This window comes from Lissotriton vulgaris, chromosome 3_1 (genome assembly GCF_964263255.1).
Source record: "Lissotriton vulgaris chromosome 3_1, aLisVul1.2, whole genome shotgun sequence".
NCBI lineage: Eukaryota > Metazoa > Chordata > Amphibia > Caudata > Salamandridae > Lissotriton > Lissotriton vulgaris.
Window position 1 is genome coordinate 1,062,312,144 of NC_141689.1, and position 14,249 is coordinate 1,062,326,392.

General features: G+C 51.1%; 1 protein-coding gene across 5 annotated transcripts in view; it reads left to right on the forward strand.

Moving 5' to 3' along the window:
* Positions 1-14,249, forward strand: part of ACO1 (aconitase 1) — a 533,052-nt gene that overhangs the window by 277,001 nt on the left and 241,802 nt on the right. For all 5 annotated transcript variants that reach the window (XM_086961481.1, XM_086961482.1, XM_086961478.1 and 2 more), the window contains exon 10: positions 1,004-1,120. In XM_086961481.1, coding sequence (XP_086817607.1) covers positions 1,004-1,120 — 117 coding nt within the window. The remainder of the gene's footprint in view (positions 1-1,003; positions 1,121-14,249) is intronic.

Below are 14,249 nucleotides of genomic sequence, written 5' to 3' on the forward strand. Positions count from 1 at the left end.
ACACTGCCTTAAAAGGGCTTTTGAGTCCTATATCCTCTCAAGCCAATCCGCAAAACAAATCAACCTTTTTGTTGCTTTTGCACAACTGCATTAGTGCAACACCGTTTTTAAAATGGGATTGCAAAATGTATTGATATTTGGTTTGGATTATCCTGTTTTACACTTCAGGGAACACCTCAACCTAAACATAAGAAGCTTACATTTGATGGACACCCACATGGACGTCTCTGTCCATACACACATTAACCATTTCTGGTGACCAGGAAGTTAGACGAAAAGCTCAAGTTTGCCTGATAGTTTTTAAGAGCATTGTTTTCTTCATTTTCCTTCAATGTAGACAGTGGTTAAAGTAACCTTCTTTTCTTGTTGATTAACTCCTGCATCTGCCCCCAAATTTAGTTTCAGGGCTTTCTCTAGCAGCAGAAGTTGGGCAAGCTTTCTGTCTGTGTCCTGCACTTCTAGAAGATTCCTTCCAGGCAGAGAAAGACTTCTGTTTCAAAGATGCAATTCTTTGGTGTCTGTAACACAAGCTATTTCCTTACTTTTCCACTGGGTCTAAGAACAAAGCCTGCCTATGGTTTTGAGGCTTGCTCCAGACTTTTGGGGCTTGCCCAAAGTACCCATAGCCCAAACCTAGGTATTATTCTGTATTACGTTCTGGGTTTAAAAATCAACATACCAGATACTGGATAAGCCACCAGAATCTGACCATTACTGAACACATTCCACCTCTCATTTGCAACCCTCCAGTGCACAGATCCTAAAATGTTGTGTTATGCTAATTTGTCTCTCTCATCGTTGCTATTATGCTTAAAAGCTGTGCCTCTTTGGCTTTACATATCATCTGATACACACCAGAGTTCATGGGGTGCTTCCTTGGACTGTCTTTTTCCATTGTAAATGATCATTTGACTCCTGGGTGTTGTCTCCTATTGTAAGAACAGAAAGGGACATATGTATTTTTGATGCAAAGTTCTCACACAAATCTTATGTTACTAATTAGGTGATTGAGTTGGATCTTGGCACTGTGGTTCCTTGCTGCAGTGGCCCTAAAAGGCCCCAGGACAAAGTAGCAGTTTCTGAAATGAAGGAGGACTTCGACAGCTGTTTAGGTGCCAAGGTGAGCGACCTGATCTTACATTACTCCCAAAAAATTGCAGTTCAAGCTGAGTTAATGAACACTTTAAACCCTGAAGAAATGCAAGGATAATGGTCTGTTTCGCTTGCACTTGGTAAGCATTTTAGCCAAACAAAACTTATTCCAAAGTGTTGTTTTTTGTTTGTTTACTAAGTTAAATTCTAATCCTATACACCCTCACATTTCTTTATTGTTACACCCTGTTTTAGAATCTAAATGTGTTTTCTCCTAATCATTTATACTCTGGGAAACAAGTGAACGGAAACTATGCTATAGGCACGTTTTCAGAAGTGTGTAAATCTGAAATTGAAGGCGCAAGGCAATATATATTCTGTCACTGTATTTCAGTTAGTTCTCTTTTATGATTGTGGAAATGGTGTAAATTTAACTTAGTTAAGTTGATTTGCAAGTTGTCACTAATTACTATTTTGCAAGAACTGTCCATATTGGCATTTCCAAAGAAATCTGCAGTATCCAGGTTTAACACCCTTTTAATTTAAAATTTTACATTTGTTAACTATCTGGACTTGTGTACCATTCAGATATTACAGCAGGGAAGTGAGACTGAATTGTGAGTCCATACTAGATGAGACGGGATGACATTAAATTGAGTACTACATTAATATGCATGGACAGACCTCTATATTAGATTAACAGTTTAATATAGTTATTTGTTTTTCTGCTGCTAAATGTTCCTTGTAGTTGGTTTTTAGCTTCAAGTACCTATTTGGCAGCAGCAGGGGTCTCCATTTTACGACCCTTTCAAATACAATTTGTAAACGCCTGGGCCACTGTTGGGTCTGTGCTGTCACCCCAGGAAGGCTTTTTGTGATGCGAAAAAAATGTTCAGACTTTATCAATCACAGATGTTTTTTGGGGTGAAGGGGGAAACGGCATTCCATCTATCTTGTTTCAGTTTCAAGTTGTTTGATGAGCAGTTCGATTTTGGTTTTCAGTTGTGGTTCATCATTTCCTATAGAAACCTGTATTTTTAGGTTGAGAGTAGCGCAGCGTGCATGCGCTGCTCTATGGGGAGGTCTCTTGGAATCACTCCAGACTTCCGCGTGGTTGTTCAAATTCCACACATTCTATTGGCCTTTGCGTGTGGCTTTAAAAAATGAAAGCGCGCAAATGTCCAAAGGCGGGTGCATGTCCCACCTTTACTCTAATTGTTCACTCCCACAGCCTCCAGCTGTTAGGAGCGAGCAGCAGCGCGCAGGCTGCCAGCTGCAATCCTCCCTTGTCGTGGATCATGTTACAAATGAAACATAGCTGCCGATTTCACTTTCGCGCCCGCGGTTGCTTGTCTTCCACACTTGTCTGTGGTTCTTTTTCATGTTCACTCCTTTGAAATCTCGCACTTTTTAATTTGTCACGCTATCTCCCATTGGTTTATTTTATTGCAAGCACGCTATATAATTACATCATCGTCTAAAAAGGCAGCGAACGCCAGTCTTGTCAGCTTAGCAGTCTTCCGCACTTCCGAAGCATTACCTGTGTGTATACCATGGCAACTACGCTTCCACTTCCGGAGCATTACCAGTGTTTATACCATGGCACACTAGGCTTTTACTTCTGATGCATTACCCGTGTGTATACCATGGCACACTACTCTTCCATTTCCGGAGCATTACCGGTGTGAATACCATGGCACACTATGCTTCCACTTCCGGAGCATTACCAGTGTGTATACCAAGGCACCTTGCGTTTCTACGTTTGGAGCATTGCCTGTTTGTATACCATGGCCATTACGCTTCCACTTCTGGAACATTACCGGTGTGTATACCATGGCACACTAATCTGCCACTTCCGGAGCATTCCCAGTGTGTATATCATGGACACTATGCTTCCACTTCCGGAGCATTACCAGTGTTTATACCATGGCACGATAGGCTTTTACTTATAGATCATTACCCCTGTGTATACCATGGCACACTACGCTTCCACTTCAGGAGCATTACCAGTGTGTATATCATGGCACCCTGCGTTTACACATTTGGAGCATTACCGGTTTGTATACCATGGCCATTACGCTTCCACTTCCGGAACATTAAAGGTGTTTTTCCCATGGCGCACTACATTTCCATTTTTGTAGCATTACCGTTGGTTTTATCATGACACATCACGTTTCCATTTCCAGAGCCTTACCAGTGTGTTTACCATGGCACACTATGCTTCCAGAGCATTACCAGTGTGTTTACCATGGCACAATATGCTTCCAGTTCCGGAGCATTACCACTGTATACCGTGGTACACTTGGCTTTTACTTACGGAGTATTACTGGTGGGTATACCATGGCACACTACGCTTCCACTTCCGGAGCATTACCGGTGTGTATACCATAGCACACTACGCTTCCACTTGAGGAGCATTACCAATGTGTGTGTATACTATAGACACTATGCCTCCCATTCCGGAACATTACTGGTGTGTATACCAAGGCACACTAGGCTTTTACTTCCGGAGCATTACCGGTGTGTATACCATGGCACACTACGCTTCCACTTCCGGAGCATTACCGGTGTCTATACCATGGCACACTAGGCTTTTACTTCTGGAGCATTGCCCATTGTATACCATGGCACGCTATACTTCCACTTCCAGTGCATTACCAGTGTGTATACCAAGGCCGGCGAGGTACATGGAAGTTGGTAAAAAGCAGCAATCTGTACACTCTATGGGGCTGTAATTAATCAAACAGCAGCGGAAGCCTCTGTCTCCGGTCTCTCCAGCAGCCTTAAGCAGCATCTTACACTTTCACCGTCAAAGTGCAAGATGCTGCTGGAGGGAGCGGAGTGGGACAGTTTCACCACGTACATATTCCACTCTAGTCTATTGGCTGTCACTAGCATTTCAGCAGTCTGCTGTGAACTGCATAGCAACAGCTTAATTATTGAATATGCTTGTGATTGCACTTCTGCAGTACAACCGTACAAAAAAAAAGACAGTTGTGAATAGGTTCCTACTGTGTGAGATGGGAATAATTGGGGCCAGCTGAGTTATGTGGCAGGGGAGGGCACAATATGCAGCAGGGTTGAGTAAATTATGTGGCAAGCAAAGGCAAATTATCGGGCACAATGCTGCACATTTTGTATCCGAAAGAGACCGGTTAGTGATAGATTCCTTACCTTACAATATCCCCAGGCGTCAGACTGGATCTGGAGATTTTTGCGTAGCAGTACCCTTGCGCGTCGGTAGGCGTCGTCTACGGCTCCGCGTCCGTCGTCTGCGTCGTGGGCTCCGTGATGACGTCGTCGTAGTACTTAGACTCCGCCTCCGCGTGCTGACGTCAGGTTTTTTTTCCGCGCCAGCAAGCGCAGAATTGGAAAAAGCAGTACTTTAGTCACTTTTTGACTAAACTTTTTTGATCCCTTTTGATAATTTTTCTTGAGTCTTGCGACTCCAGACGGTGCCAATAGGGATCCTGGTTTCAAGCCTTGTGAGGATTGCGACCGACTGATGTCGGTCACCGACCCTCACCGTCGGTGTCTCCACTGTCTCGGCATCAACCACGACGACAAGACCTGCCCCGACTGCCGGGCCCTGACTTCGAAAGCTAGGCGGGTGTCTAAAACACACGTCTCAGACACTTCAGCTGCTACACAGCCTAGGCTTTTCAATAAACTACCCAAAATCCCACCTACAACTATCCCACACACAACAGTATCTGGGAGCTACCATAGATACTTCAGTGGCAAAGGCATATCCAAACTCGGCGAGCATAACCAGCATGCAAGTACTCATTCGCGAATTTCTGCCAAAACACTCTGTGCCAGCTCGAGTCTTCATGCAGCTCATAGGCATGATGGCCTCTTGCACATTCATTGTCCCCCATGCCCGACTTCAAATGCGTCCACTGCAAGTGTGCCTTGCATGACAGTGGAACCAGGCTCAAGGACTACTAAAGGACCTAGTGTTGGTAGACAGTCGCGCTTACAACTCTCTGCAGTGGTGGAACCCACAAAACCGTACTAAGGACCGACTGTTCCTAGAGCCAGGTCCACAACTAGTACTAACAGCGGACGCATCACTGACAGGCTGGGGAGCCCACCTACTTCAATACACAGTACAAGGGCTGTGGACAATCGAACAAAAGAGACTACATATCAATCAACTAGAGTTGTTAGCAATATTTCTAGCCCTAAAAGCATTCCAGATCCGGACGGACAACATGTCAGCCATGTACTATATCCAGAAACAGGGAGGAACACACTCTCCACAGCTGTCCCACTTGGCATAGAGCATATGGAAGTGGGCAATTCCAAAAAACATCTTTCTCCTGGCAGAACACCTCCCAGGAAAAAACAATCAAATAGTGGATCAGCAGACGCAGCCAACAACTGCACGAATTGGAAATTCACCTCCAAGTTCTCCAGCCATTCTTCAAAAAGTGGGGTCACCCAGATATAGACCTGTTTGCCACAAAAGAAAACTCAAAATGCCAATACTTTGCCGCCAGGTTCCCACATCCGTTGTCACAGGGCAATGTGATATGGATGTCACGCAGATTTGCGTACGCTTTTCCCCCAGCACCACTGATTCTGCTGGTGGCACGCAAACTACGGCAACAGTCACTCACAATGATCCTAGTTGCTCCCACATGGGCGAGACAGCTATGGTACACATCGTTCCTGGAGCTTTCAGTAGTTCCTCATCAAAGGCTACGCCTCGCACCCCATCTTCTTACTCAGAACCATGGAGAAATCAGACACCCAGATCCCAATCAGATGAACCTAGCGATCTGGCTCCTGAAGTCTAAGAATTTGGATACCTTAACTTGACTCCAGACTGCATGAATATCATTAAGGAGGCAAGAAGACCAACTACTAGAGCATGCTATGCAGCTAAATGGAAGAGATTTGTTATCTACTGCAAAAATACCCAAATCAACCCATTAGGTGCTTCCATACAAAACATGATATGTTACCTACTGCATCTTCAAAGATGCAACCTAGCATACTCTTCTATAAGACTACACCTTGCTGCTATATCTCTAAAACAGACAACACCTTTCACTGTTTCGGGTACCAGCAATCAAGGCTTTTATGGAGGGTCTCAAAAGAGTGATTCCTCCAAAACACCCACCTTCACCAGTCTGGAACCTACATATAGTACTCACCAGACTCATGGAACCTCCTTTCGAACCTCTACATTCATGAGAATTGCAATTCTTAACATGGAAGGTGGCATTCTTGATTGCCATCAATTCACTCAGGCGAGTTAGCGAACTACAAGCACTAACGATTCAAGAACCCTTCATGCAGATACATGCTAACAGGGTAGTACGTAGAACAAGCCCTAAGTTCATGCCAAAGGTCATATCCACTTTCCATATTAATCAATCAATAGAACTGCCAATGTTATTCCAAAATCCACAGTCGGTAGCTGACAAAAGCCCTACACACACTAGATGTAAAGAGAGCTCTTCTTTATTATGTGGACAGAACTAAATCATTCAGAAAAACAAAACAATTATTTGTTGGTTTTTCACCACAATATAAAGGAAATCCCATATCAAAGTCCGGAATAGCCAGATGGATAGTTAAATGCATTCATCTGAAAGAAACACGTTAGTGTTAGATTCCTTACCTTAGAATATCCCCAGGCGTCAGTCTGGATCCGGAAACTTTTGCGTAGCAGTACCCCTGCGCGTCGGTAGGCGTCGTCTGCAGGCGTCCCCTGCGGCTCCGCGTCCGTCGTCGGCGTCGTGCGCCGTGATGACGTCGCTGGAGTATATAGACGCCGCCTCCGCGCGCTGACGTCAGTTCTTCTTTTTTCCGCGCCAGTGGACGCAGATCTGAAGAGCAGTACTCCGGTCTTTGACCAAGTTTTTCGATTGTTTTTTCTCTTATTGTGCCTGATAGGATGCCTGGGTTCAAGCACTGTGATGACTGTGAGCGCACGATGTCGGTCACGGACCATCACCGCCTCTGTCTCCGGTGTCTGGGCCCCGACCACGACGTGGACTCCTGTGTCGACTGCCGGGCCCTCACCAACAAGGCTAGGCGGAAGCGGTCCCGCAAGCTACTGGAGCTCCGGGTGTCGGCCCCACGTCGGGACCGGGAGCGGTCCCGGTCCGGCCGGAGGTCGAGAGAGCGTTCGAGGGAGCGGTCGCGGAGCCGCGCCGAAGTCAACACCACTCGTCAGGCTTGTCAGGTAGGAAGCATAAGAAGTCGGGGCGTCGTCATCGTACCCCCGACTCCCCCCCGACGCTCGCGCGATGCGGCCGGGGGCTCGGGTGACCCCAACCCCGCGGCTCCGCGAGAGTCGCCGGCGCGGCCTGCCTCATACCCTCCGGTCCCTGGGCATGGCGCGACGCCTGAGGAGATCGAGGCGTTCCTCATGGCCATGAGGGCGCTCGCTTCTCAGACGGGGCCTACGGCGCCTTCGGGCCCAGTGCTACCGTCTGGGGGCCCTGGCGGTTCGGGTGTCCCTGCCTCGGCGCCGTCGGGTGCTCCGGCCCCGGCGCCGCCGACGGCTCCGACCCCGGCGCCGCAAGGGCCTTCGGGATCGGCGCCGGCTGGTCTTCCGGCCTCCCCGGCGCCGTTGCCATCAGGGTTACCCCCGACGCCGCCCCCGCGCGGCGCCGGTTCTCCAGTGCCGGCTCCGGCCGGCGGTGGGGTTCCGGCGCCGGCTCCGGGCGGCGCCGTCCCCTTACCTTCTCCGACGCCGGACGCGGCGCCGGACGGGCGTCGCTCGACGCCGGTCCCGGCGCCGATGGGGCCCATGAACCCCGAGGAGCCGGTCTTCATCGTTGACTCCGAATACGGAGAGGATGAGGAGTACGGTGAAGGTTGGGAGGGGTCCGAGGACCCTCTGTCACGCGAGTGCCAGTATGACCCGGACTGGACAGGTGACTTGGGGGATGCCAGTGGTTTGGACGACTCTCCTAACCCTGGTTTGATCTCTCCTCCATCCGTGGCATCGGTGGAGGGAGCTGCCTATTCTGGGGTGCTGATGAGGGCTGCCAAGGCCTTACTCCTTGAGCTCCCCGTCGCGGCCGTGAGGCCTAACATCCTCACCGAGGTCTTCAAACCGCAGTCATGCCCACAGGAGCCACTGCTGCCGTTTAATGAAGCCTTGTCAGACGTTCTGTTGGGCACGTGGTCCAGGCCCGCTTCAGGTGCGCCTGTTGATCGGAACGTGGCCAGGCGCCACCGTCCTTGTCCGGACGACCCCAAGTACCTGTCTACCCACCCCACTCCTGAGAGTCTGGTGATCCAGGCCTCGACCTCCCAGTCCGCATTCCCGTCGGCCCCGCCCGACCGGGAATCCAAGAGGTATGACCAGTTTGGCAAAAAGGTCTTCTCGTCCATTAGTTTGGGCCTGCGGTCTTGCAACACCGCTTGCCTCTTGGGCCGCTACACCCACTCTGTGTGGGATACGGTCGCGGAACTGCTGCCAGAATGCCCCATGGAGGTGCGGGCAAAACTCGGTCAAGCTGTGGCTGAGGGCCGGGATGCAGCGAAATATTCAATACGGTGTGGTCTTGATACGACCGACTCGCTGGGCAGGGCTATGTCAACGACGGTGGCGATTCGTCGCCACGCCTGGCTGAGATCCGCCAATTTTTCGGCTGATGTCCAGAATTCGTTGATGGACATGCCGTTTGATGGCTGTCACCTGTTCGGTGACAAGGCGGACCACGCGCTGGAACGCTTCAAGGACTCAAGGGTCACGGCCAAGTCCTTGGGTCTCTCGACCCAGCGTCAGCAAACTGGTTCGTTTCGTCCCTTTCGTGGCCAAGGAAGGGGCGCCCCCACACGTGCTGCCAGCCAAGCGCCGCAACAATCCTTCCAACGCGGTGGCGGCCGTGGAAACCGCCGTGGTGGCGGTCGGGGACAACGGCGGGGTCAGACCACACCTTCCCCCGCAGCATCTACCCCAAAATCCTCCTAGTCCGTGCTTTCGGCCCCATGTGACGCCAGTGGGTGGCAGGGTTTGCCATCACCACGCTCACTGGCGCACGATCACTTCGGACAGGTGGGTGCTGCAAATCGTCCGAAGGGGCTACTCCCTCCCCTTCGAGACCTCTCCTCCAGCCATGCCACCGCAGGACCACCGTGTGTCGGGGGACCACTTGACACTTCTGCAGGAGGAAGTTACGGCCCTCTTGGCCAAGGGGGCCATCGAGCGCGTTCCTGGGCCAGAAGTAGGGCGTGGTTGCTATTCCCACTACTTTCTGGTGCCCAAGAAGGACAAGGGGGGCCTACGTCCTATCTTGGATCTAAGGAACGTCAACGGCTTCCTCCGGAAGGAGAAGTTCAAGATGTTGACGTTAGCTCAGGTCTTGGCTGCTCTAGACCCACAAGACTGGATGGTAGCGTTGGACTTGCAGGACGCCTATTTTCACATTCCCGTCCTGCCGGCCCACCGGCGTTACCTGCGGTTCACGGTAGGCCTGGAGCACTTTCAGTTTATCGTGCTCCCCTTCGGCCTTACCAGCGCCCCACGGGTGTTCACAAAGGTGATGGCGGTGGTCGCAGCCCATCTGCGCAGTTTGGGGGTTTCAGTCTTCCCCTACCTAGACGATTGGTTGTTGAAGGCGGGCTCGCCCCAAACAGTCGTCCACCACCTTCAGATGACGGCAGACCTCTTGCACGACCTGGGGTTCTCCATCAATGTGCCGAAATCACACCTGTGTCCCTCTCAAAAGCTCCTTTTCATCGGAGCGGTTCTGGACTCGGCGCAGTTTCGGGTTTATCCTCCGGAACGGCGGGTTCGGGATATTCAGGCTTTGATTCCCATCTTTCAGCCGCTATCCCGAGTCTCGGTCAGGTTGACGCTGCGGCTGCTGGGACTGATGGCTTCCTGCATCCTTCTGGTGCATCACGCCAGGTGGCGGATGCGGGCTCTGCAGTGGGACCTGAAGTTTCAGTGGGCCCAGCATCAGGGCAACTTGTCCGACCACGTCTTGATCTCGGAGGGCACTGCGAGACAACTGCAGTGGTGGCTTACGGACCGCGATTGGGTCAGGGGCAAGTCCCTCTCCCTTCCCCAACCGGAGCACGTTGTCGTGACGGACGCGTCCCTCCAGGGCTGGGGTGGCCACTTGGGAGAGGCAGAGATCAGAGGCATCTGGTCTCCGGCGGAGTCCCGGCTCCATATCAATCTGTTGGAGCTGCGGGCGATTCGTCTGGCACTGAAGGCATTCCTCCCGTCTGTCCGAGGGAGTGCAGTGCAGGTGTTCACGGACAACACCACCGCCATGTGGTACTGCAACAAACAGGGCGGAGTGGGGTCGTGGACCCTTTGCCAGGAGGCTCTGCGCCTCTGGCAATGGCTGGAACGTCAGGGCGTGACTCTGACGGTTCAACACCTGGCAGGTTCTCTGAACGCCAGGGCGGACGAACTCAGCCGTCGGTGCTCGATGGATCACGAATGGCGTCTGAACTCGGACGTGGCGCAAGGCATCTTTCTGCAATGGGGAGAGCCTTGGTTAGATCTATTCGCCACAGAAGAGAACGCGCAATGTCATCAGTTCTGCGCGTTGGAGTTTCCAAGACGGCACTCGCACGGCGACGCCTTTCGGCGCGAGTGGAGTTGCGGTCTGTTATACGCCTTTCCGCCTATACCACTTCTGCCCAGAGTGCTGAAGAAGATCAGGCGCGACCGGGCCCAAGTTATCCTTGTGGCTCCGGACTGGGCTCGAAGGTACTGGTATCCCGAGCTACTGAGCATGTCAGTCGGTCCCCCGATCCGCCTGCCCCTTCAGGAGGACCTTCTGTCGCAGCAGCAGGGGACGGTCCTCCACCCGAACCTGTCCAGTCTCCACCTCCATGCTTGGAGATTGAGCGGCGGCAGTTGAGGCCATTTGACTTGCCTCCTGAAGTCTGTGATGTTATTCTGGCAGCCAGGCGTCCCTCCACTAAGTCGGTATACGCCTGTCGGTGGAACAGATTTGTGGCATGGTGCACAGCAAAGGCTGTGGATCCTCTTTCTGCCCCTCTTTCGGAGGTTCTTCTGTTTCTTCTTTCTCTTGCCCAGCAGGGCTCTGCTCTGGGCACTATCAAGGGCTACCTTTCTGCCCTTTCAGCCTTTTTGAGGCTTCCTGATCAGCCTTCTTTGTTCAAATCCCCGATTGTAACTCGATTCTTGAAAGGCATCACTCACATGTTTCCTCCTGTCCCGTTTGTGATGCCTCAGTGGGATTTGAACCTGGTTCTGACTTTCCTGATGTGTGCTCCCTTTGAGCCCCTTCATTCTTGCCCTCTCCGTCTCCTGACTTTAAAGACAGCTTTCCTGGTTGCCATCACCTCTGCCAGGAGGGTGAGTGAGCTCCAGGCTCTTTCTGTCCAACCTCCTTTCCTGTCCATTCATCCTGACAAGGTGGTTCTGAGGACTAGACCTTCTTTCCTGCCCAAGGTTGTTTCGGCCTTTCACATCGGGCAGTCCATCACCCTCCCTTCCTTCTTCCCGCCTCCGCATCCTTCAAAGGATGAAGAGCGGCTCCATCGTCTGGACCCAAAACGTGCGCTTTCCTTTTACATGGATCGCACTCGCCAGTTCCGGGTGGATGACCAACTGTTTGTTGGCTACGTGGGTGCGAAGAAGGGACGGGCGGTTTGTAAACGAACCATCTCTCGATGGGTCGTCCTCTGCATCAAAGCGTGCTACTCTTTGGCTCGGAAGGAGCCTCCTGTTGGGCTGAGGGCCCATTCCACTCGGGCCACGGCGGCTACTACTGCCCTGGGCCGGGGAGTCCCCTTGCGGGACATTTGCCAAGCGGCTACGTGGGCCTCGCTGCACACCTTTGCGAGGCACTACTGCCTGGACAGTCAAGTCCGGAGGGATGGCTTCTTTGGCCGTTCTGTCCTCCAGGACTTTCTGGTGTAGTATTGTATTGGTTCGCAGACCCACCACCGGGGTTGGTATTGCTGGGGTATGTATTCTAAGGTAAGGAATCTAACACTAACGTGTTTCTTTCAGATGAACAAGTTACTTACCTTCGGTAACGATATATCTGTAAGAAACATTAGTTAGTGTTAGATTCCTTACCGAACCCACCCATCCTCCCCGTTCTGCTAACTGATACCTAGGGTTAAGGACATCCCTTTCAGGGCCCTAGTTTTACATGGCACCAGTGTTGGTTCTCTCATGGCTCTGCGTCTCCTGGCGCGGAAAAGCTGTGTGCAAAGAACTGACGTCAGCGCGCGGAGGCGGCGTCTATATACTCCAGCGACGTCATCACGGCGCACGACGCCGACGACGGACGCGGAGCCGCAGGGGACGCCTGCAGACGACGCCTACCGACGCGCAGGGGTACTGCTACGCAAAAGTTTCCGGATCCAGACTGACGCCTGGGGATATTCTAAGGTAAGGAATCTAACACTAACTAATGTTTCTTACAGATATATCGTTACCGAAGGTAAGTAACTTGTTCAAATAGGTTATCAAAAAGCTAAACGCATGTTAACTGTCCTCCCAAGAGCACATTCTACGCGCAAATTGGGGGCATCCATGGCTTTCCTAGGAAATATCCTCTTGAAGACATATGTAAAGCAGCCACATGGTCTACTATACCCACTTTCACAAAACTCCACCCTCCAACTCCACTCTCCAACTCCACCCTCCAACTCCAACTCCACCCTCCAACTCCAACTCCACCCTCCAACTCCAACTCCACCCTCCAACTCCAACTCCACCCTCCAACTCCAACTCCACCCTCCAACTCCAACTCCACCCTCCAACTCCACCCTCCAACTCCACCCTCCAACTCCACCCTCCAACTCCACCCTCCAACTCCACCCTCCAACTCCACCCTCCAACTCCACCCTCCAACTCCACCCTCCAACTCCACCCTCCAACTCCACCCTCCAACTCCACCCTCCAACTCCACCCTCCAACTCCAACTCCACCCTCCACCCTCCACCTCCAACTCCACCCTCCACCCTCCACCTCCAACTCCACCCTCCAACTCCAACTCCACCCTCCAACTCCACCCTCCAACTCCACCCTCCAACTCCACCCTCCAACTCCACCCTCCAACTCCACCCTCCAACTCCCAACTCCACCCTCCAACTTCCAACTCCACCCTCCAACTTCCAACTCCACCCTCCAACTTCCAAGTCTAACTCAATCACCACATCACTCGGGGACACACCACCACATCACTCGGGGGGACACCACCACATCACTGTCCTTGCTTGCTACCAACAAGCATTGCCATAGCCAATAGGACTCGCATTAGGAAAGTGTAAGCTATTGGCTTTTTGAATAACAATGCTATTAATTTATATATTTTCAAAGCCAGCACATATTAAAAAAGTGTCATTTACAATACCAATAACTCACTTTCCTAATGCGAGACCAATGCATTGCAAATGCTTGTTGTCATGGTCACCCCCACTTTTTGCCACTGGTAATGTTTTTCAACTCATGTGAACTGGATCCCTGATAACTAGGCCCTAGTTCCAGTGCTTTTTCCCTAAAACATGGTAAAATGGTCTACTTTTCACACAATGTGCACCCCTGTAAGTCCCTAATAAGTGTTACTTTTGGTACCTAGGGCATGGGTACCAAAGAAGGTCCCATAAGGGATGCAGCATATATTATGCCACCCTAGGGGACCCCCATACAAATTTCATGCAGCCTGCCATTGCAGACTGTCATGGTGCAAACCATGAGTGAATATATGGCATGACACACTCACTATGTGCCATTCCAAACTCATTATATGTAATATCTGTCTGTCACCCCTACAGCAGGCCTTGTAGACCTAAGGCAGGATGCATTATATTACATGTGAAGGCATATCTGCATGAGCAGATATGCTTATGTGCTGCCTAGTTCAATTACTAGATGTGCAAGTGAACAGGGAAGCCATCTTAAGTATATGTACTAGCCACTGGTTATTATGAGTTCCCCTGCTACATGATGGTTTTACTGAAATCTATGGTGTTGGTATCAAACAACTTGTCTTAATAAATCTGTACTGTTGCCAGTGCAAGATTTATTAGGACAAGCACCCAGAGGGCACCTTAGAAGTGCCCCCTGAAAAACCTACAACTATCTAGGGTGCTGGCTGATTTGTCTCATCCAGCCTGCCATCACAAACCTGTTTCTGACCCCCTACAGGTGAGCGCCCACGCTCTCGGTTGCCAGAAACAAT